Here is a 25030-nt window from a genome sequence, read left to right on the forward strand (position 1 = left end):
ATTTATAAAAAGCGCATTCACGAAAAAAATATTCGCATTCACTTGTGAAAAAAAAAACAAACACTCACACCGGAATAAGCCTTTTTCCTTTGCTTTCAAATATTTATAACAAAACTATCGCTTCAAACAGGCGGCACTTGGTACGTTCCGGGAAAAGCTGATTGTATTCCACAAATTTTGGGGTTGCTCTCGGGATTTTCACTCGATCGGGAAAATTCGCATCGTGTTGCGCACTAGAATCTTCCCTTCAAAAACTATAACCAAACAACAGAACACACTTTTGATCGATAGTAGACAGACACCGGAAGGAGCTTCTTTAAAACTCTTCTCTTTGTTATGTTTTGCTTGCACAAAATGACCAACTATTTCCACCACTGTACTGTACGAGTGTGTTTTCACCGACTACTATTATTGTTCACCAATTTGTTGTTTGCACTATTTGTAATCCTTTTTTTTTTTCTTTCGCCTTTTCTGTAGCGAGGAAGCGATAAACAAATCAGCCTGTTTGGGTGCTGATGATAACAAAACCGAAAAAAAAATCCGCGACACAACTTGTAAACCGGCCTATTCACACACACACACACACGCGCACGCAAAGCAGGAGGCCTTTGAGAGTGGACGCGCGCGCGAACGATGGAAAAATGATGCCGTTGAAGCCGCCACGCAAGGAAAAACCGTTTGCTTCTTCTGCTGCTGCTGCTGCAGCTATACGACAGCGACGACGGCGTGAAAACAACGGCACAAATCGGAACCGAGCGTGAGTGTGGCCGCCTGCGTACTCTTTCGCGGATTTTTCATTACTGAATCCATGCGCCCTCGTACAACCAGCAGAGGCGAGCAGCGCACACACGTACACACCGCCTGACCGTGTGTGCAGGAAGATGAGTTGTGTGATTACGGTATGAGCGAGCGAGAGAATTGCTTGTGTGTGAGCACACTCGCTCTCTCTCTCACTCACGGGGTGGTGGAAAGTCACGCACACATCGGAAGCTGCTGTCGGTATGCTGTGTGTGGTACGTAAATTCCCCACCACTACACGATCGGTGTGTTACATCGATAATCGGAGCAGCATAATAATCGAGCATCGAGCGAGTTTCGTCGATAGTTTTTTCATCCCCTCCATTATGCGCTTTGAAGGGTGGTTGAGAATCGGGTCGTCGAGAGCGGGCGAGAGAAGGAGAGGGCAGGATGGAAAAAAAAATACGATGAATGCAATCTCGACGAACACGCATACGACGAAGAGGACTTTTAACAAATAATAAACGGAGGGGAAAATATTAAAATATATAAGCAATAAACGGAGCGATTTTTCGACGGGGAAAAATGATTTTGGTGTACCGAAAATTACGACTATGGCATGCTATGATGGATTACGCAAGCTTTTAATGATGTATCAATTATTATTTATTTCTTTATGTTATGAAGTAAAAATGTGGCCTAACCAAAATTTAATATCAATGTCTTTTTTTGATGATAAAATAATTTCTTTCAAAATAAATAAAAGCGCCCTTACAAAACATAATTCACAAAAAAATAACGCAAAACTTACAAACACACCCAACCTATGTACAAACAAAATACATAATACCGTTAATAACCCCCGAATACATCTGTCAAAGTGTGTTTTGTTTTCTTTGCGCTTGTTTTCCTTCCTCTTTCAACACACACACACAGTCACAAACACATGTCACACCGTTGTTTTCCCCTCATAAATGTGCTAGGGAAAAGCGTTTCTTCTCGTTCTTCTTCTTCTGCTCGCTCTGAGGCTATCTTTCATAAAGCATAAACATAAATTTGTGTTTACCGAAGCGGTATTACTTCGCTGCCCATTTACCTTACACAACGCACACACACACGCACAGTAAAATCGTACAAAATATATAGTTGAATATGTACAAGCCGCGTACATAGCACATCTCGAACCGCGTGCCGTCTCGCTCGCTCGCACACGCACACACACAACGAGGGTTCGCATTTCCGTCATAAACAATTTATTATTATGACAGAAAGGTGGAGTCATTTTGATAATATTATTAATAAGAAAAAGGTGGGCCTTATATCGTGCCGCGGACGCTTACGGTTGGTTCGCGGTACTTCGGGTGAGATTTGTGTGCGCTTGTGTGTGTGTGTGTGTGTGTTTCCTTCTTCCCTTTTATACCGCTGGGGGTGGTTGAATTACAGCACAGGACAGAGCAGGGGGTGTGGATGGAGAATAATATGTGCTTTTGGACTGACTTTTAGATATTTGCCGATAGTGTGCTTCATCTTTTTCTTACCTTTGCAACGGCTGTCTCACTTGCACGCTCGATTCTTTGCAAGTCCTGCAGCTCAGCGATATCGTTATCGCTAAATTGTAACCATACAGGGCACACACATATACACGCTTGGTCGCGTAAATCATGTAAAAAGCGCTTCTAATTCCAACACTACTTCAAGGGCTACTACGATCGGTTCTTGTTTTGTGCATTATGACGGGCTTTGGGTACTTGGGTACTCTGGTCTCTCACTCTCTCTCCCTTAGCTTGACAGCTCCAGTACAAGCTCCTCTTCTCACCCTTTTACCCCATCCTCGTCAACTCCCTTTGTTTTTGGCAGGGGGTTAGAAAAACACCCCGGGAGAAACACGAGAAATGGAGGCGCGGTAGAACTTTAATCGAATTGAATCGAATTTTGAATCGTCCTCGGCTTCCGTTCCTTCCTCACCACGTTTGACGTATTATGCAGACGATTTTGGAGTCGTTTTTTTTTCTCTTTTGTCCGGGGTGATATTTTAATTCTATCTCTCCGAGGTAAACACCACCAACAGGAAGGAAGTTGTTTGCTGGTGCTGGGTTGATATTTTTCATTTGTAACATTTGTTTCTAGTGCTGACAACGAGAGCCACCGAGAGGAGACAAGTTTGTAACAATACTTTTACACCTTTCCAACAAACAGTGATGGGGGGATGGGAGACAATTGAAATTTTAACGTAAATTCAAAAAGGGGTTTTTTTGTTGTTGCATTTTTTGGTGGTCGTCGATTGGTTAATTTTGCTCGAGTTAGACCACGCAAGACCAACGAAAAGTCAGGGAAGACAGGGTTCAATCTGCAGGGTTTGCATCCCTTTTGCTGTTTTGGTTTAGGCTTCCCCAACAACTCTTCCCACCCCTGGCGCCCTGTACCCCCACACTTCATCCGGAAGACATCCGGGGGGACAAATTGGACGGATTATGTTTCATGGTGACTATTTTTTACGTTTTGCCTCACTCCCATTTCTCCACCCTCAATCCCAACCCCCATCCCCCATCAAGACAGACCCTAGTAATAAAACTGTGAAATTGCTTTAATCGTTTTTGATTGTGGTGTGTCCGTTTAGAAGCAAAAGAGTTTAAATAAATCAGAGAACGAACGAACAAAAATAACGCCCGCTCGTCTTGAAGTCTACTTAAACCAAAACTAACTTTGTGGCGGTGCTGCCTGAGACTCATTATGAGACAGTTTGCCTTTTTGAAGAAAACCAACAAAAAAATAAAAAATGCTTTTTCCTTTTAGCACACATACATTGTACTCAGGCGACGAATGGTGGCGTTGATGGTGATGCTGATGGGTGACACTTTCAAAAAAAAACCCCAGCGTAACACAATGATAGTGATTTATTGAATTCTGTTATGGTTTTATGAACGCAACACGCTGCATGTGGTGGCCTCACCGTGTGCGTGTGCGTCCCCGCATGCTTTGTTTAAAATTTATTTCTGCCCGTCTCTCGACGCCGGTCATTGCGTTTTTGTCATTTCATCTCGTTTGGTTTGATGAATTATAAATTAGATTTAATATTGTTTTATGCCCTCTATCTCTCGCTCTTTTCTCCCCGGATGTGTGTGTGTAAGTAATAAAAATAAGAATTCCCCCCGTATCGCCCCAAATCGCCCGCCAAAGGGTACGAAGCTATGCAAAGCAATCAAAGCCAGTGTGCGGGCATAATTAGTTCACGTGGTGTGACATAGATACGAAGAATGAGTGATTTTCGATTGAATCGCACATAAATTACATCTTCTTTTGATCGTCACTTGGTCTATCAAATGGAGGAGAAGCATTTCATACAAAAGTGGAACTTTGTTTTCCTATCTTTTTTGTTTTATTTGCAGTTGTTTGAATACTGGTAACGAGGAAAAGGGAACTGAAATTCAAAACACTGTTTACCAAAAAAAAATTGAGTGTATTACTGAATAATAATTGTAGAAAGTTGTTCAAAAATGTATTCTCCGTCTATACTCTCTCCCGTCAACATTTCAAGACAAAATATGGAACTAATTTAGGAAAAATGTTGATTAAACGACAAACTGAAGCAGTTGACAGCACGAGATATGGCCACCGGACTAAGCAGTAGTATTTTTTGCTTGTTCAGGTCCAAAACAATCGACCGATGACCATCACACTACAAAGCTTTGTATCGACCTCTTACAAGACAATAGGCCTTTTAGAGTTTTGTAAGAGACCAATATGAACGACGAGATCCCTTGATAGGTGTTAATGCTTCCTGGACAACGCGGTCTCTGTGAGGACTCGAGGTATTTTGGACGACGAAGTCTCTCCTCCAACAACTTGGTTTTTGATAGAGAGTCTTTGAACGATAAGGTCCTTTTATAGGTCTAAGGGTTGCTTGGACGGTGAGGTCTGTTTGAGTTCGTGAGGTATCGTAGACAACAAGGAATCTTCCACGACAAACCCGTTGAAAGAGGCCCTTTGATCGACGAGGTTCCGTTGAAAGATGTAAGATCTGCTTAGTCGACCTTGGGTAATGTTTTGGTAAACAAAGCCTCTTCAAAGTAAATATGGCCTGATAGTAGATGAGCTCTCTTCTCTGCCAACGATGTATTGTTTCTTTTCTCTAGAAACAGAACTTCAACTTTAATAACCTTTTAAGACATCCAGCAAAGAAAACGTTTGGCTAAGACTCATGTGACAATAATATCAGACCAGTTTTGAAACAGAACTGACTATTATTGCTGGTTTTATGTTGACCATAGCATTTTTATGTTTTGTTTGTTATTTATTCTAACGCTAATGATACGATGGCATTTCAGCAGAAGCAGAAAGCTTGAGTATTGTTGATACTTTGTCTAAATTTAAGATTGATAACACCTTAACGTATAAGACGAATAACAGGAACGAATAACATTTGAATACATGACAAGAACATTTGCTCGCCAAAAGAAATAAGAACTGCTAAGGGGCTGCTCTGGGATTTGTCGTATACGTCGTTGCTAGCTAAACGTCAAATATTACGTTAAAATATCTCGTAATACGAAGCCTGCATTTGCAATATTAGGTGCTGAGGGCCCTTACCACATCCTAAGACCCAGGACTCATTCTATTACATTCAATAAAATTGTCTAAAGTGTGTCCGGAAGACCCATGTCAATTTCCGGGGGTTTCGTTTCGGGAAAAGACTTTCCCTACGTTAGAATGCCTGATGCTTCCATATCCAAACAGCTACTTATAGGAAGATTCGCCTCGGTAGAGACCCCATAAAAACTCCAAGTGCGCCAACCATTTGCTTAGCTTTGGTTATAATACGATCCACCAACCTGGGCTAGGTGGCTGAATTGTGATGTCATCTGCCAGAAATATAACATCATCATTGACGATTGCAATAATTTGACTGTTATCCTCTAAATAAAAACAATCCTCGGCAATCTATAAGCCAAAAAAAAAGCCCCATAACCTCTAGAGAACAACATTTTTAATTGTGCAAAGAAACCCCACAACTCCTTCCTTCCCCCTACACCCACAGTAAAGCAAAAATTCTTTACTTTTTGAACAGCAAATTTATTGCACAATCAAACCTCATGTGCACCGAGCAGAGAATCTTTTATTACGTTCGTCCACCCTGCTGCTGTGCCGTTTCATAATTCACCGCCTGCTAATGTGTTCAAAATTCTTCAACTCTTTTGCGTGTCGCTTCTACCCCCTCCTTTCCACCCACCAGGTGGAAATGCATTCCAAGCACCGCCGAGACAAAATAAAACCTTATGGCCTTCACAGTCAAAAACAAAACGGTCCCATAATTCTGTGAGTGACCGCTCGGTTACCATTTGAACTAGAATAATCGCAGCAGCCAACCAAGGTAATTACATTTTTTAACATCATATTGTCCACCTTCCCTTTCTACTTCTCTCTCTTGGTTGTAGATTGTATGTACCGTATGGCTGCTGTTGCTACTAGCGACCGAACCTCCCAGCGTACTTGTCCGATTTTCATTGTAATTTTCATCAAAACAAGTAAGCAGCACGAAGATAAATAAAAAGCCATAATGATCATCATCTATCCATCCAACAAAAACAGTTCTTGCCTCAAATACTGTCACATCATAACCTGCGCCCGGTTACGTCGACCAGGGCGAAGAGTTTTGGGAAGCAAAACATTCAAAAATTTGGCGCAAGTACTTCTTACCAGCCTTCCATTACCCATTCGTAATGAGTGGCGGAAAATGCTGTTTTTTTTCCACACAAAGAAGAAGAATTAAAAAAAAGCGCACCCCCAATCGAGGGATCAACATATCACAATCTTTCTCGCCTATAATCATCCCATCAAACCGCGAATCACTCTCCCGGTGTGCACACACACACACACACACACTTTTTGGCCATTTGTTCAGCCGTCACTGTCACCGCTTTTAACCTTCCCAAAGGGGGCGGGGGGGGGGAGGAGAGGATGCGGTGAGTTTAATCCGATTGTCACACCCCTCCCCCCCCCCCCTTTCGCCACCCCTTTTTATGTCCCTCTTCGGCCCCCCCCCTCCGCCCCGCCTGCTCCATCGTACAACTCAAAACCCGAGCATTTTCCCCGCGGAAGTCTTGTTTGTGCGTCCGAGAGTCCGCCAGTTTGATGAACGACCATAAATCAGTCATTTAATAAATCAGAATCACGTCACGTTTCGTCTTTCGTACGTCTTTTCTTCTACATCTGTGTATTTTATAGCGTTCTGATGATGATTACGATCGAGGTGTTTTCGGGCGTGATTTGAACGGGGTTTTGGTGCAGCTTTTCGTCGCTTTATTCGGAGCTCCCAGATCAATCACACTGCTTTTACGCAGCTTGCGTATTTTATTTCTTAACTCTCAGAATACAGAGGAAACTATTAAACTAAAATATTTTACGATCACTCGTTATTACAAATCCAAGTCGTTTTTTTTTTTAATTTATTTATTTATCTCCTTTGCGCTGACACACATCGAACAACAGAACACTATTGGGAACACGTGTCACAAATGGGATTTGTTGTATAAGGCAACGGAAAAAGACTAGTCCAGAACATTATGAGATTATATGATCGTGAGATCGCATCAACCAGCAGGTGGTTAATGTCTTTGAAGGGTGATTATTTGACTCGTGGATCACTTGCTGATCGGCTCTAGAGTTACAGTTTATAACAAAAGTTCTCATCAAATTTAATTCAATTTAATTTTCCTGCGTTAATCTGATTTAAAATCAATAAAAGATCGTTTTTAATGTGAGCAAGGGACAAGGAGATATAAAAATCTTTTTCAGGACGATCCTCTTCAGTTCGCTGTGAGTTGACAAAACCGCATCTTATCTGAATGTTTTGATTTTCTTACTGCGTTTTTGTTTTTCGAAAGATAAAAGCACACACGAAAGAAAGACATTCGTCAACTAATATGTCAAGCATGGTTGAGATCGTTCATGTCACAAATTAAAATCATACTCGTTCCTGTCTGCGTGTCTGGGTTAGTTTTCGTTTTGAGCTGAAAGCAAATATTAGCGAGATTTATTAAAACACTCCCGAATGATGAGTGAGTCTCGACGTCTAGGCGCCAAATTGGAATATTTCACCCAGAACACAAACACACCAAAACACACGAGAGCCATACAAATTGAATTGGTCATTTATGAAGCAATTTGTCTTGAAGAATTTGGGCGATAAATTAGACTGGGTAGTGAAGCGGTTCAAGAAGGAAAATTTTAATCTGTCGATGCAGCTGAGACCGTTCAGGGAATGGGACATAACCTGAGCTTGAATGTGATAAAAATGAAGCATAAGCCTTGATGACTCTTTGGAGCTTATTAAACCGCTCACCGCACTTGTTAAAATACTTGTCAAACGATTTTATGTAGAATTTTGTTCACAAACTATAATCGAGTCCACTATTAACATAAAATTCAAACCAGTTTCATCGATCGATTTAAACAACATTTTCGGAATCATTGCTATCCTCCAACGGGGATCCTTCCCTGAAAGACGATGCAGATCTCGGGGCTAGGAGGCTTATGCGAGACGCCGTATCGCCCAACATTAGATCCGTTACTGGTCATTCCACCATCCCGCACGATGCAGGCTGTTATTATTAAAAGCCTTTATTCTAAACTGAAGAACGCATGAAACATTTAGAACAAATGTTTTGGAATCTTTTAAGCATTATGCGCAACAAACTACCATACAAGACAAGATGCCCTTTGGACAGTAGAATCTCTTCGATGATGAAGTCTCTTGTTTACTGAAGAAGACTCTTTAAACGATTTTAAAGCCTCTTGGTGACACGGTGCTTTGTTAAGTCGATAAGACCTCTCTCCGTCTAGGGGTCATCTTTTCGTAGGCGAGGTTCCTTGGATAGTTGTTGGTAGATGAAGCCCTTAAAATATCGATAAAGCCTCTTTAATTGCCACAGTTTTTGGCAGACAAAGTCCCATCGATTTCGTATCCTCTTCAACTGCAAGAATTTCTTAAAGAAACGATCATGTTCCTTGGAAGATATAATCCTTCCTTAGAGGTGAAGTTATGTTGTTAGGCCAGATACTTTAGAAGGTCTTTTGGTTAATAAGGTAGCCAAGAAGGCTCTGCACCTTTGAAAAAGCAAGGCTTCTGTCATCAAGATATTAAAGTACTGATTTAACTGATTTCTCAAATCGTAAAAAACTGTTTCACCTTTAAAGTTCTTAAGTTTGTACAAATTATGACGTATCATAATCAAATAAATAAAAAAAGATAATTTTATTCAAACCATTGTCTCGATGCTTAGAAGATGGAAAACTTATAAATTTAAAAACATCAAGTTAAAGTCTAGCGATCTCTAAAATATGATACTTTACATGTTTCCAACCTCCTCGAAAGAAAAATACTTCCCAAACGGAGCAAAATATATTAATTTTCACAAAGTACGAAAGCAATTGCACCGATGAATCATTGTATTTCTCCCTCGCAAATATGGCCAGACCGTACCAAACCAAAAAGCCAACATCCGTGCTCTTAATTAAAACTCCCAATGAAGCAATCTCGCCAATCACGCCAAGCTCGAATGGCAAAAATAAAAACGAAACAAAACAACAACCCAAAACAGAAAAAGGTGGAAAAGAAAACTTCACCAAACACCCCTCAAACACACACACACAAACATCTTATCAGGGGGCCCTTCAATAAATCCTTGTTTCAATATAAAATACAACCTCCACCTATTTTTTTTTCTGTTTGTTCGTTCCCCAAAAAAACAAGCAGAAAAGTTCTCCATCTTTTTACAACTCAACAAACAAACAAAAAATACGCAAAAAAGGACCTCTTCATTTTTTCCGTTTTGGAGCATGGGATGGTGGCTCACAGGTTTGTTATTGCGAACACTGTACAGCAGAGTGTTTATGTGCAAGAGCCAAAGCCGAAACCGAACACACACAAAAAACGCAACGCTGCTGCTGCTGCCTAGAAAAATAAATTCAATGTAATACTTATGTAAATACCAGATAAAATAAATGGAATAAATTAATGTTATCCCTGTGCGTTTTTTTTTCCCCAGGTCCTTTTCCCATCCCTGGCCAGGACAATTTAGTCCACCCAGAAACAAAAGAAGCGCCATCGCTCAGTGAAGGAAGTGAAGGAAAAATTACTAATCTCCGCTGGGTTTCCGCTGCTGACGTTCCCCCCCCCCCCCCCCCCCCTCCCGAGACTAGTAATAGGACAGGATAAAAATCGCCCTCCCGCCCCAATAATTTAAACAATTGTGTCCCTTCATCCTTCATTATTTCTGCCGTCCGGACGACTCGCGCTACAGGACGAAGGTTGTGGCTACTAGCAACTACGCTTCACCGCTTCACCCTGACACAATATGAAATGTAATGCTCAATTTCCATACCGTTCGGAGTGCTCCATCCAGCAAAACAAAGCGAACAAAGACAGGGCAAACTGGCACAAGCGCGGCTGGTGGGGTGTTATTTTTTTCCCTCCCTCCCGCATTAGAATGAGAAAGAAAACTACACAAGAAACTGGGCGCAAAGCGAACCAATAACCATTTCCTTTTATATATGAAGGTTTTTTCGCTTCATACTGGCTGGCTCCGAACCACGAACGAGCGAACGAACGGACGGCCAATCCCCCTTTCAAATCATTTAATATTTATGCTAATTACTCCCACCCAACCCAACCCATGGCCGCATGGCAGAGTAGCAGCAGGAACAGCGGGAAGAAACACACGCACGAGGCAATGTTTCGATTTTTCCTTCCCATAATACAACTTACAAGGGTCCGCAGGAATCTCCTCCCATACGATCGGATCAGTCGGAAACGGGTGATCGCATGCTGCGAAATGATCGTACAACGCCACCCAATCCAACACACACACACTGAGCCGCTGGGAGTAAGAGAAGAAACATACAACACCATAGCACCCCGCATATACATGTATGTGAGAGCAGTGTTGGCAGTCATCTTTTTCGAACTGCCGGGCGCTAACGCCCCACGAGATCGATCGCTGTTCGATCAAACGCGAATGCGCGATGTAGCTGTAGTATATATGGTTGATTATTTCCCACGGCTGGAATAAAGTGGCTGGCTGGATGGGGTGCTGTAGACATTCCCATCCGAAAGGGAGGAGAATCCCGGCGATCCCGGCCGAACCATAATGATGCGCATTTTGAGTTGCTGTATCGCAACGATCTTGTGATCAGTGCTTGAGGTTGGAGAAGCGTTTGGAGGTTAAGTCGAAGCACACTCATTTCCAAAGTATGATATGGATTCAACTGGGTTAGTAATAGTCATTGTTGTTCTATAAAAGAATTTGAATTTACAAGTAAGTTGGGAATGTTTTGAGACTGAAATTTATTTAAGTAATTGTATATAAGCTTTAGAAGAATTGTACTGCCTTCAGATGTTATATGAAATATCAGAAAAGGAGTTCCAATGCTTAAAAGTTTTGGCCTGGTCAGGCCTGGTGGTAAAGGCAGCGGCTGCATCGGCCTTCAGACAGCTGAACTGGGAAACAAATCCCATCTGAATCGTTCCACCGATATGAGGAGACTGGCTACCACAACTACGTGGTATCAGCAAGTCTAGCGAGTTATTCGACGACCGGCGAGACCAACAGAGAGGCTGTTAAGCCAAGAAGAAGTATCCCTGTGCACAGCAGCACTGGGCTTTTACGCAAGTAGTATCGTCAAAGTCTTTCGCTACCTATTTTTTTTTTCAATTAATATATTTATGTAGCTGAGGCTGCTGCTGATGCTTCTAGCCGATAGATGATGTTGTCTGCTATGTCGTCAAATGGTGCTGTGTTGGCTTCATCGTAGAGTTCCTCAAGCAGTGTCCAGCGAGGAGCGTCCAGGATAAGTCGGAAGAATCTATTGCAGCTAGTTTGTACCTTCCGCAGATTCGTCCTTGCACAGGAACGCAGGGCCAGGAATGCCGTACGTTGCTGGGGACAGGACGATCTGTTGGATATAGCTTCCTCAGTAAGATGAGTAAACGGATGGATACTTCTTTGGTATGGTGATGGAACAGCATTCTGTTGTTAATATTGACTCCGAGGTACCGGATCGTGGATCTCCACTGCAAGCGGATGCTGTCTATGGTGATGTTGTGTGTTTGTGGGTTGATGAGCCGGATTGTCAGACGATAAGGGATGATCTTCGTCTGAGTCTTGGTGTGGTTGATTTTAATTTTCCAATCGGTAGCGTACTGTTGGATTATGGACAGTGAACGTTGGGTGCTGTTTCTCAACTCTGCAGGTGTCCTACCCTTCGTCGCGATGGCCATGTCGTCTGCGAACAGGAACAGGAATATTAAAAACCCCAGTCCTAAGCGTTTACAGCCATTTGCATGATCGATGAATTTCCATTTGTTGCGAATCGAATCAGGAGAGAACCAAAATTGATTCCTTGAGAAACAGTGGACTACTTTCATATTCGGTTGAAAAAAATTCTTCGTATCTTGATAAAAATGATAAATTTATCAAACCCGATAGGTATCAAATCAGATATTATATACCCTTTTGGCTACAATTATGCTCTCGTGAATCGATCCAGTTTATAATCAATGAACATCGAGTTATCCTGAGCCATTTGCACTGAATGGAACCCTATGCCCTAAAATGATCACCTTCATGTCCTCGTACAATGCAACCTCGACTTACTTCTGCACATCCCTACCGTTTTATGGACTGACTTTGATATTTGCGTACAGTGTCAGACGGTCGGCCAGTTTGGGTGCTGACTATCCGTAGGATTGTCTTTTATATTCCGTAGAATAATTGCGCTTGTGACGTTCTGGTGCGCTTCATTTTTCGAACTTTTTAAGCCAGCGGTCTTTAGGGATTTCTAGAAGATCTCAATCACATTTTGAATCGAAGACCGCAAACTTTTGCCTTCATTCTTGTATTCAATGATTAGTTTTCGAATTTTAACCGGGGTTTATGTGTGTGTTTGATCCGGAATTTTGAGCGTCAATTTATCAAATAATTTTTTTATTGGTTTCCACTTCACTGATAATATTTTTGAGGTGTCTAAAGAGTCATGAGCATAATTGTTAAAACTTACCTTTTTGAAAACTTAACTCAAATTAAGTTAAGTTGTTTTGAAACTGAACTTAAATTAATTGTAGCGTTTGTTCCGATAAGCTGCGCCTGGTTCCTAATGCCGTGAATCATTCTTGACTGTGAACACTCTTTCAAATTCGCAAAAATTAAATCTAAGAAACCATAAATGGCCAACGATTGTTATACCAAAGATCCAATGGAATTGTGAATGACTTATTTTGGAATTTTAAACTTTGTAGATTGCCAGAAATGTTGGTCCATGTCCAATCCCTGGATGGGAATAGTTTTCTAGCGTTTGGGACGGATTATTTATTGACCAAAGAATGTTGTTGAATGTTGAATGACCAAAGGCAGTAATTCCACAAATAAAAAGAACGTTACAAACATTTCTAATGTACTTACTTGCGAGGAGCTACAATTGCTTCGTGATCTTGCCTTGAAAATTCGTGCGATCGAGCGCCGTCGTCTGCCCATCCCATATCGCAATCTTTCTGGATTAACACACAAAAATCAAGCCTTTCACGCCTTCTTTATCCGCGTGGACAGCCTATTATGAATAAAAGTAGTCAAATTTGATGTAATTCCATAACATTTAAAAATTAAATTTCTTATTATTTCAGCTAATCTTTCACATTTAAACCTTAGACTTAAAGCAAAATTTAAAAATCTACCCACAGAGGATGCTAGCAATTTATACTGAAATTGAAAATGGAAACGGACCTGGATTTGTGTAATATATTGTAATCATTGTTACCGTCTGCTCCACTATACTTAAACCCCTTTTTCTACATCCACAAACAGCCATCCAGAAATTGAAATAATTAAAACCAGAAATGAGGTAAAATAATGCTCTGATTATTTCTCTGGCGTGAGTCAAAGCAAGGGATGAAACATTTTACATGAAACTGTCTTCCTCGCCGTGCTCCAAACGATCTAGCCGCACAGCGTCTTAAGTGCGGTACAAATCGATAGAGTGAATTAATCACGCCATTTCCGGCAAATGGTTTCATATGATTGAACCTGTCCGATTCGGATTGTCGTTACGGGTACGCCAAGGGAAGTGCGGGAAAATGGTATCAAAATGGATGAGTTTCAGCCTTCACAGCCTACCGATCTCATCATTATGCGGATGATGAGTTAAAGCTCCGTAAACGACCGTTCACACGCACTCGAGCGGGGAGTTCCGATGGGGGATGGATGAATCCGATACTAACTTACTTCCATACCAACCTCGCTTTCCAATTCCAATCATCACTTCCTTGTGATCAGAACCTTCCCGATATCATCCGCCCCTGGAATAGCGGCAAACGTGGAAAAAAAGGGATACACTGTACATCCTGTGTACATCGAAGAAAGTTTCGGGAGCAATGTTTTTCCAAAAAGGCAAAAAGGGGCCACCGCCACTGGAAAGATGTGATCAATCAATGTTTCAACGCCAAATTCTCCACCTTCCTCTAGCATTGCTATACTCGTTCGAGTCGCGAGATAGAAGTGACTTCCTTATGGTGAGTGGAAGATGTTTTCCCTATCAAAAGATGATGCGTCTTTGGTGGTTTGTGAACGGTTTTGCCCATGGTTTGGGGTTGGTGGTGGAAAACTTTTGCCACGGTACGGTTGACGAGCATTAGTAAGGGCATCAAAAATGTTTGCCTAAGTACCAGCAATGAATTCTAACGATGAGCGTTTCGGAGTGGTTTGGCGGCGTTGTAGATTGGTTGCTTGGAGTGTAGTGCGCGTTGTTGTGTGGAAAAAGTTTAATCTGAAATTAAATCGGAACTAGCGGCAGCATGCAAGAATGGGGCGGGTGATTTCTACCTGAAGACAGGAAAAGGAAGAGTTAGTGGAGGATGTGTTTAACCCTCGGAAGTCAGTAATCGGTTGATCGTTTTACCGTTCTTTTTGGTAGTCTCTGCCCAGCATGAACTTACGCGTTTGACCTGTAATGTGGGAAGGAGCGAGACGGGGTTAAGTTAATGAATAATCAAGGTTAAACAGGCAGTTTCTCTACCAAAAGTGTATGAAATTTGATTGTATGGAATGTTTTATGCCGATTCATAAAATTTTGCATCATCCTTTCAGTGTAAAAAAAAATAAAATAAATTGATTTCAAATATTTTTTTTCGAAATTTTCCTATTCATTTCCCAATTTCAATTTCTCAAGTCATAATAATTTTTGTACAAACTCTCATTGTTTGTTACTTTAATCCATACTAACCCATTCCTAAGTTATCAATTGCTTTTATTAATAGCAGCTGTATAGTAAATTTGTCAAAATTTGGTGGCTCGGTGGAGTAGGTGACAGCAGAACCGATCTTCAAGCGGCAGGACCGGGGTTCAAATCTCATCCAGGACCGTCCCCTCGCTGTGAGGACTGACTATCACACTTGGTGTAAATCGGCAAGTCTAGTTAGTAAGCCATTCGATGGCCGGTCGGACGGCCGATTCGATGTTGCACGATACAGGCAAACATACGATTCCAGTCTTCAATTACGTGTGCTAGAGCAATTGCTTTCGTTTGAATAAGTTCAAACCAGAAAAAATGTTTGCCTCAAAAGCCTCATCTTTCTTGAAACTTAGATTAGGTTAAAAAATATTAGCTTTACAATCTCGAAAAATGAAAACTCCCACCCAAAATGACACGAGTAGGCGGTCGTTTAAAAAATATTGAGAGCCACTGACTTTTTTCAACATTTATTCAAAATAAGCCCAAAAGTACTGCAAACAGACATGAAACCATTACAATAAAGAACTGAAGGGTATGATATATACACTTCCAAGTGTCAAGTTGTAACTATTCCATTGCAGGGGTTCTCATGCATTCCAAGCGAAGTAAGTTTTGAATATAATTGGGAAAAAGTCGAGTTTAATAGCGTTTTCTATCTTTGGTGAAGGTTTTGAATTATTATTAATACAGTCCAATGGTAGAAAACACAGGATTTTGGATTTTTAGATAGGTTAACCCCAACCAAAATAATCCTCACCCTTCAAAGCGAATAATACCCCTGCATTGATGTAACAAAAACAACAACATACGCTCGACAGCACCGAAAAAAATTTACACGCATCAAACGTACGCGCTCCGGAAACTTCTTTCTTATCGAATAAACAAGATAAATTTTCTGCAGATAGTTTTCATGTGCATGTCCCAGGTGCATCATTAGCAAGGTGTCCAGTTTGTGTGTGTGTGTGAAAAAGCGCGTCGCGTTGTAAGGGTGTAAATTCGATTTTCGTTCTGCTCGGTGTCTGCATTCCCACAACACAAATCAAAACAAATGAGAATGACATCGTCGACCAAGATAATGCTGATAGCTTGTGGTTCCTTTAGTCCGCCAACGCCAATGCACTTTCGAATGTTTGGTAAGTGTTTTGTGTGTGTGTGCATTAGACAATATGAAACTTCTACAAGAAAGCTACAAATTCTTTGCTTCCAGAAATTGCGCGCGATCACATCCAGCAGATGGGTCTGGGACAGGTCGTCGGTGGGATAGTGTCACCGGTGCATGACTCATACGCGAAGAAAGGACTCGTGTCCGCTACGCATCGTTGTGCAATGTTAAAAATTGGCCTCATGTCATCCGACTGGATACATCTGTCCGATTGGGAAACGCAACAGGAAGAGTGGACCCGAACCCGGCAAGTGTTGCAGTACCATCAGGTTGGGGGTTTAAAAATCACTTTCTTACACTACACAACAGCCACTTTTACTTATTGATTGGTGTTATAAAATATCATTACAGAATTACATAAACTCCTACTTAAAAGATACAAACGGAACGATTAACAATGCGCACATTCCCGCCTGGATACCGGAGGGCATCAAGCGAACCGCCGGTGGACAGGTACAGCTGAAGCTACTGTGTGGTGCCGATCTGCTGGAATCGTTCGCTACACCGGGATTGTGGAAGGATGAAGATTTGGAAGCTATTCTGGGCTATCATGGCATTGTGGTGATTAGTCGTGCTGGATCCAATCCGGAACAGTTCATTTTTAATTCCGATCTTCTCAGCCGGTATCGAGTAAGTGGATTTAATTGTGCTTTTCTATTTCCATTAACTTTTTTTTTTTTCAATGAGCACATACCCGGTATGTTTTGCCTTTTTATTGTTTAATAGCATTTAGTATATCTGAGTTATCAGATTGAAACTTGATACACCTCTGAAGATCTGAGGTGTGTACAGCTTTGGAATTGAAAATTAAAAAGAAGAAGATTGTTTTAAATTCTCAATTATCTTATATAAGTTAGACAACAAGTACCCTCATCTCTCTTGAAATATTCATACACATATGACGAACAGGTCAAAAATTATTAGCTTTCTTATCCGTGAAAATACAAACTACCATAAAAAATGTACCCGGGATATGTGGGGATAGAAGTAAGGCTATATTTTTGGTCATTGTAACGAAAATTAATTTTATCATTTTCCTCCTTCTACCAGCGCAACATAACGATCGTTACGAACTGGGTAACGAATGATGTGAGTTCCACGCTAATTCGAAGGCTATTAAGTCGCGGTCTCTCCGTGAAGTACCTTTTGGACGATCACGTTGCCGAGTACATTCGAAAGTTTGGTCTGTTCGGTGCAAACAACGAAACGTAAGTATAAAGCATTCGCACGATTTAAAATCGAACCACGAACCCGCCAGTGACGGAATTTTCAATTACGCGGATTGTGCGGATGACTAAACAAAACACCTAACCTTCCCGCGTTTGTTCCTTATACAGTGAACGGGGCAGTGCGTGTTTGCGCTCTAGCGCACAAAACTAACTGCCAGTCTTTGTTAAACACCTTCGCCCATTGTTGCTAAAATACTTGCTAAAAATTGTTACACTTTCCCACATCACACATGTCTGTGCACGATGGATTTTGGATATCGAAAGTAGTAAGTACATTCTAACAACGGGTAGTTCAGCGGAAGCGATGAGCATTTCGCCCATCTCGCCGATAAACGATCCCGATCTGTACATCGAGCAGCAAAACCAACGGAACAAGCACGGATCATCCTGCGAAGCGATGGATGAAACGGATTTTCCCATCCCACCCTTACCGGTCGTTGGTGCAGCCACCCTGAATAAGGTGTTTTGCTGTGCTAATGAGTCTAATAAACCGACCGCTACTCGGGGTACATTTCTTGGTCGACCGGGTAGTGCTGTCCAGATAATAACGACCTCTGCACCATCGCCGGTAACATCTCCTGAGGGGACAACTCCAAAATCGATCGTCCAACAGCACATTACGCTCGATGAAAGTGATAGCAGCGCAGGGAAGAAGGTGGGTGAGGAGGGTGTGTTGGGTAAGGGCAGAAGTCCACGACGGTCCAGTGGCCAAACAGAATGCACAAACAGCACTAACAACGACAGTACTACCACTACCAACACCACCAGCACGCCAACATCGTCTTCATCGACCAAACGCACCACGACGACGAAGACCACTAACAACAGCACAGATACCATGGCAACCGAACGTAGTAGCGGTAGTAGTACGAAACGGGGCACTATTGCTATCACCAAAGCAACGCTTAGCACAAACACAGCCCAAACTATCGGAGCATCCTCGTCGTCAACGTCGGCGACCGGTCGGATCAGCCCGTCCCGTAGTTATGACGATATGATCAAGTTTGTTTTCACAGAGCACGGCATTAAGGTCATAAGTGATCGCGAGTACGTAGTTTAGAGCGAAAGAGAGGCTTTAGATTTAATGCGCCATTCCAATACAAACCAAAAAATTACAATTCGTGCTCGATTTTAGACGTAAGTAAGCAATTGCTTTTAGTAGCATTAGTAGAAAGTAGCCTTAAAATTGTGTATGTAGTAGTGATGGGTTATACGACTCTTTTTAACGGAACAAACAGGAGCTACTAGTTTCGTTTCTGTTGGAATCAAGATCGACTCATGACTCTTTTCAAGGAATTAATTCACTCTCAAAGGTGTTCCGCACGAAGCGCAACTCGCAGCGCAACTCTGATTTTCAAAAACATCACAGCTTTTTTTTTTTTTTTTGTTAAATCAAAACGTTTTCAAACGATAAGGTTCATTAGAATTAAAAAAAGGTCGACCTGCTCATCACTAGTAAGCAGTTTTCGCTTGTCGAGAAGAAAATGGATCGTCTCTAGCGATAAATTTGTTTTCCGTTCACTATCTCTTGTTCTAATATTCGCTATGTATTACTTTTCATTTAACCATTTAAACTTGCATGACTTTAACACTGACTTTTATTATCAGTAATTATAGAATAATTAACGAACAATTTTATATAAAATACTCCCTAACACACACTTTGTTCTGTCTTTCTCTTTTTAGGTCATAAAGAAGATGAAAATTTCCGCTTGTCCCGTTTAAATAGAAACAGCAAGCCTCCGCCCCGAAAAAGGAGGTCAATTACGCGCAACGATGAATACTGGTTTTCGTGCTGGTCTAGTTCCTTAATTTTTTTTTATTCGAATAGCTCGTTAATATTTATTTACTGTTACCAAACACACACTTACACTGAAATACATCACAACGTTGCGTACCTTACAAAACGAAGGACATCTCTAAGTCAAGAAGCAGTGAGAAAGAGAGGGAGAGTGAGGAGCGCAAAATGAAACAAAAATTTGCAACGAATGTATTCATCCTTTTTTTTGTAGCTAAATCTGTTATGTTTGTTTTTTGTCTTGTCCACAATTTTAAATATTGCATAGAAGCTACACAACGTCGATAGCGGCCGTTGGCAATTTGAACATAAATAGGCAAGTGATTTTATAGCTCAAATGTGTGTAGAACACGGGGTAGAACGGTGGCAGCAGGTGTCTGACGTTCGTTTAGGTGGATTTCTTCTCAGCTAGGGTTAGTTGGTCAGCAAACAGACAGACAGTAGACACATAGGTGATTGTGATTAGATGGAAGACTTGAATAAACTAAGTAGTTACAGACAAATCGGTTATAGTCGCCTATTTACCAGTCGACGCAGGAGTCCTAATTAAAAGCCTTTTTTGTTCGAGGAGGAGATCTGCATAGAGACCCATGACCGACTGAAACCTCCTCGAGCCTTTCGCCATTCATTCCCAGATTACCAACGAGGGTATGACATTGAGAATGTGTGATGGGCTATTTTTCCTGTGATGAGGTGAGGATCTGATAAGTGAAAAATGATTCTTTCCGGAATCCTCCCTATTTTCACGGGATATCAGTTGCAACCTGTAGGAGGTACTCTTGACCGTAATGTCGATGTGACTCTTGTTCAGCTAGTTTTTTTTTCTTCTAGCCCTTCCCTGCACGTATATGAGGGTTCGGTGGCGGTGGCTTCCGGAATTCCTCAATGTACTAGCGATACTATTGTAGCCTCAACGGATCCGTATCATGATTCATCAAAGAAAAATGCTCCGCCACGAGAGGATTTATGGCTACTATCTAACGAGATCCCCATTTCTACGTCCCCATAGTTGCATTTTGGTTTTGTTTTTTTTTCTAAATTTTAAAAAATCCCAGTCGCAACAATTTCTTCCATGTCCACCAAATAATCACGGTGTGCCACGCACAAACGAGCAGTTTTGCTCTCGCTACTCGAATGACAGGTGCTTTCGAGCAGTTGCCCTGACAACGTAAACAAACCGCACACACACGTTCACATCCATCCCGTATGTGTACTGTCGTCACTATATCTCGTCGATCTCGTGTGTTGTACATAAATAATAAATTAAACTACACCGATTTGAAAGCACTCGCGACAACCACGGGCTGTGTGACAGTAATTAATGAACCAAACGCATTATCCTTAGCGGGTGGGGGTAAAGGAAAACCCGACTCAGGGGTAGGGTGAAAAACATACAATCGACAAAAGAACATCATCATGCAGGAAAAACATACGTCCCCATCGAGCAATGTCGTCACGGGTACGCCTGCAAAGGTAAAGACGGACAGCTGGCTGGAGGAAACATCCATCGGACGTTCATTGTCCACGCTAACGAGCGCAACTACCTCCGGCCATGGCAAGTAAGTATGGTAGTTAATGATTATTGATCAAACAGCGTGCTGGTGTCGGTGTGACCATTGGGAGAAGTGTTTAAATGCGCGCGTTCTTCTTCTCGCCAACCGTTTACAGGAATGCACGCAAGTTTTCCAACATTCTAGAGATGTGAGTATCAAACGGGACGCTTTGGTGGTGGCGTAGTAATAGAATTGACGTTTTTGTGTCACCTTTTTTTCAAAAAGGGAACGCTTCAGCAACAGTAACATTGTTTCGATGGACGATACGAGCACAACGGTCGATTATAATCCGATCGACGAGATTCCCGTACTTCCGGATGCGGATGATATACACGAAAGTTTACTCTACAATGAAAGCCCCAATCTACCAACGTATGTATCACATAGTTAGGAACAAGTCATCTTACCTGAAAATTGGTTCATAAATCCTCACGTGGTTCGCCATTTTCGCAGCGTCACGACGTACAAGAACCTCAGCTCGGATATTTTCACCAACGGAAAAGCGTCCACCCTTGGCAATCTGGACGAAATAGACATCTCCATCTTGACCGAGTGTCTCGAAAACGAGGAGGACATCGAAGAGCCGGACGAACCGTGGACTTGGGATCAACTGTTTACGCAGCTTTCGGTTAAAATAAGCACCGAAACGAAGGTTCCCGTCGTAGAGTTTAGCAACTAAATGCACCAATCTGTTTGGTTTAGTGATTAAATCAATTATTTACATTAGTAGCAGCACTACTACTCTCCAGCACGAGCTGTGTTTCCTCCTCGAGTTGGCGCAAGTTCTCCGGGAGCAGCATATCCTCCGTTGCCAGTGGCAAAATATCACAAATCTTGGACGATTCCACATTTAGCACGTACTCACAGGGGCGCGGCTCTAGCAGATACAGGGCAATGACGTCCGCCGAGCTAGCGGAATGTTCAGTACACTTGAGCTTTACCTCGACGTGCCGCGGTTGGTTCGTTTTGTCGCAAACGTCGCCACCGGTGTAGAAATGGCTGATTTGATTCTCGAGCTTGCGCTTGTAGCGGGCGGTTGGATTCTTCTCTAACCATTCCCGGTGCTTATCGACGTTGAAGTAGCCGAGATAGATGGAGGTGTCTTTGTGGTACTGGCGGACGTGTTTGCCGAAGCATAACTCAAACTTCCACCAACCGGAACCCTAAGGATTAAAACGGCAAAGGTTATTTAGGATCATATTTGTCGAAAAATTAAAAGTTTCGGTTCACATACACTAGAATTGTTGAAACTCTCAGGAGAATTATAAAGTAAGCTCAGAAAAATACCTTTCCGGGGAGATGACGGAGGAGTAAACTTTAGTTGAGTTACTCCAGTGTTTTCCTAATTTAAAATACGGCTTTTATCCATCGGAGTCAAAGTAGATTAATGAATCCACTACGAAATTCCAGTCACTAGTGCTGGAGTTAAGTTTAATTTAGTTTTATCCTAGGCCAAGGCATACGCTATGGTGAAGATCTGATCAGTGGTGGTGTAAATCTTTAAGAAAATCTATTCAGATTCGTGGAAGGTTTAATCTCTGCCTTCCCTACGGCCATCGGTCCCGCACTTCAGAAGTACTTTCCCGTTCCGTAGGGTCTGACTAAAATAGATTTGACAACGTAGCAAGGAGTAGCGCGACTGTCTGGAATCTGAACCCTGGTCCTGCCGTGTAACTGACAGTGAGTGATGATCCTCTGAGTGATGAAGGTCGTTGAACTGATAATTAAACAAGTCATAAAACAACTAAACCCATCACGAATGCATCTCTGACTGGTCCCTATCATTCATCCGCCGCCGTTATTCAAATTCAGAACGCTATCTTTATACCGACACCAGGTCACCTTAGGACTGAAGTTATTTCTATTGCCTACAATCTCTTGGTAAACTTCCATCAAAGTTGTTTCTGTTTCTTCTTTTTTCTTCTCTGTTAACCCCCTAAATGTGTTCCATTAAAAGATTCCATTATATGACTGCTGAGCTCCACATCAGACTTGTAATATTGCACCCATTCGAAACATGGCCTCTACGTGATTCAACAATGTCAATAAGTGAATCCAAACCCTTTGAAACTAAGGTTTTTGTACTCACCCCCGGCAAGCAGTAAGCTCCGTCAAGGAATTCCAATAGCGAGGTTAGCTCCTTCGACTTTTTCGGTCGTCGGGTCATGGACGACACGGGTGTTTCTCCTTCGCTTTCGCTCGCTTCTTCTTCCATCGCTTTCCAATCAAAGTTGAGTGTCGTATCCTTCCGCAACGGATCACCACGCATGGAACCATCCTGTATGTGGCGCGAATGTGAAGGCGAAGAATGATCCCAACAATAAAATAGAGAAAAATTAATTAACAGTGATACGCAATAAAGCACAATATCGACTTTGGAACAACGAAAAAAGACACGCAACACTACCAGCTCTACGTGGTGCGGATATCACAACAGAAGAAAAAAGTAAAACGGAACCAACCTCGCTCACTTCAGGCAATTCATATCCTAATACATCGCTTATAGTGACCTAAAGTTGCGGTAGGGGAAAAATAGTACAAAAGAAAGAGAAAGAAAACAAAAAAGGGGAAAAATACATACAAAAGATAAAAAAATATACGCAAGCAGAAGAAATAATGTGAGGAGAAAATGAGGATGAACGAAATTCTAGCAAGCCATGAGCGTGTAAAAAACTTTAAATTAAAACAAGCGTGTGAATGATGCGAAAAAACCCAAACCACCCATTTTCCGTTTGTGTCCTTAAGCACATACCGTCAATTGTTGATACTTTGCCCGCAGTTTGTCCACCTCCTGCTGTAGCAATGCTTTCGGCTTCCGGGGCGATTCACCGTACGGGCTGCAATTGATTTTGTTCTCCTCCGTGTCCTGCGGTTTGTACTTCGGATGGGTACAGAGTGCTGCGGTCAGTATGATCACCTCGTAGTTGCAGGTGGACGTTTCCTTCAGCGAGTACACCTCATTCTTCCCGAACCGATAGCAGACATACAGCACCTTCGTCACGCGCGGTTCTCCATTCAAATCGCAAATTGTGCCCGAATCCATCTCCAGCTCCAGGTACGGCAGATTGAATCCTTCAATTTTCTTATACTTCATCTGCTCCTTATCTGCATCCGCTTGGGCGTACTTTGCTTTGAGTGCTTCCGTCTTTTGCGTGTCCCAGCGGCCAAGAAAGTATTCCTGCAGCTTGCTGGTCTTCTCGTGCCGTTCCTCGTGGTACTGCTTAATGTAGCTGCCGTGGCATACCTCGTACGACCAATAGCTTTCGATGCGATACGAGCAGCTGGTGGAAAAGAAAAGTGGCTCGAGCAGTTCCAGCGGGCTCGGACCACTGTACTCTACATCGCCGGCCGTTTCTTTCGCGGTGATGGGTGGGATGGTGCACACATACTTTTCCTTGTTCGCTGACGTGATGTACATCTGTTCCGAGCCGGGAATTACATCCTAATAATGGGGGAACGAAAGAAATGAGAAAACTATCTACTGAGAAAGTTTTCTAATCTTTACATACGATTAGGTCGTTCTTGTTGTTCCACACCAGATTGAACAGTACGGAATCATCGAAACCCTTCAAATCGTGTCCCTCGACTGTCCAAACACACGTAGCCACGAGCGTGTAAAAGAAGAAAACCAACATCCTTCACGCATGCAGACACGACTCCGATTCTTTCGGCCCCAAAACACGCACAATCTAAACTTAATTTGTTCCGCTAAAACAATATTGTTTGAGCAAAACAGCTGCGGTCGTGGTAGAAAATGATTGGTGGCTGTTTGTTGTCGTAGCTGATAACAAAAAAAAACCTTAGCTGCTGTCAAACCCAGCTGTCAAACTGACGGTACCCCCAGCAGCAAAAAAAAATTAAGAAATTTCCCAGCCAGATCGAGCAGTTTGAAAAGTGTTTAAAATTGATAGAATTCGTTCTTTTGTTTTAGGAGGGGGACGATTATCTCATCATACTGTGAGTGTGATGGAGCCAATCGATTTTTTTTATATTATCTATTGAAAAACAAAAGTAAACTTTTAGCTTGGATCATTGATAATTCTGTAAACTAAAACCTTACGACCATCAATTGGCAGGTAGCGGATTTGCCACGTGGGTCCTAATTTATTGTGACAACTAAAACATCATAATAAAGCGGAAACAAGCCGGAAAACAAACGCAGGGATGCGGTGTGTGGCCGTTTAGAATTCAGTAATTAATTCTAATTATAGCACGGTAAGTTCTAAAACGTGTACCGGTTGGCTATGTACTGCTTGAGTTAATTCACCCGACG

At 42.0% G+C, this 25030-nt stretch overlaps 3 protein-coding genes across 6 annotated transcripts; 2 read left to right on the forward strand and 1 right to left on the reverse strand.

Moving 5' to 3' along the window:
* The first annotated feature begins 16053 nt into the window (after nt 1-16053).
* LOC126564520 (nicotinamide/nicotinic acid mononucleotide adenylyltransferase 1) lies at nt 16054-19138 on the forward strand. 4 transcript variants are annotated; one of them, XM_050221589.1, is made up of 6 exons: nt 16054-16148; nt 16223-16446; nt 16529-16807; nt 17228-17385; nt 17671-18453; nt 19093-19138. In XM_050221589.1, the coding sequence occupies exons 1-6, from the start codon at nt 16064-16066 to the stop codon at nt 19097-19099; spliced, it is 1536 nt and encodes a 511-aa protein (XP_050077546.1). In that variant the 5' UTR covers nt 16054-16063; the 3' UTR covers nt 19100-19138. The 4 variants fall into 4 exon arrangements, with proteins under 4 accessions (XP_050077546.1, XP_050077548.1, XP_050077545.1 ...); XM_050221591.1 differs by lacking the exon at nt 17671-18453; XM_050221588.1 differs by lacking the exon at nt 19093-19138 and having other exon boundaries at nt 17671-18473.
* A 1482-nt stretch (nt 19139-20620) lies between these two features.
* Nucleotides 20621-21458, forward strand: LOC126565474 (intraflagellar transport protein 43 homolog). Its single transcript, XM_050222655.1, has 4 exons — nt 20621-20763; nt 20873-20905; nt 20983-21129; nt 21211-21458. Exons 1-4 carry the CDS (start codon nt 20621-20623, stop codon nt 21434-21436), a joined length of 549 nt encoding a protein of 182 aa, XP_050078612.1. The 3' UTR covers nt 21437-21458.
* On the reverse strand, nt 21450-24392 carry LOC126564558 (endoplasmic reticulum lectin 1). The gene is made up of 5 exons (XM_050221636.1): nt 24267-24392; nt 23510-24199; nt 23220-23267; nt 22847-23035; nt 21450-21920 (listed from the first exon to the last, which is right to left on the reverse strand). The coding sequence occupies exons 1-5, from the start codon at nt 24390-24392 to the stop codon at nt 21468-21470; spliced, it is 1506 nt and encodes a 501-aa protein (XP_050077593.1). The 3' UTR covers nt 21450-21467.
* Between the last annotated feature and the right edge of the window lie 638 nt (nt 24393-25030).

Source organism: Anopheles maculipalpis, chromosome 3RL, assembly GCF_943734695.1.
Source record: "Anopheles maculipalpis chromosome 3RL, idAnoMacuDA_375_x, whole genome shotgun sequence".
In the NCBI taxonomy this organism is placed as follows: domain Eukaryota; kingdom Metazoa; phylum Arthropoda; class Insecta; order Diptera; family Culicidae; genus Anopheles; species Anopheles maculipalpis.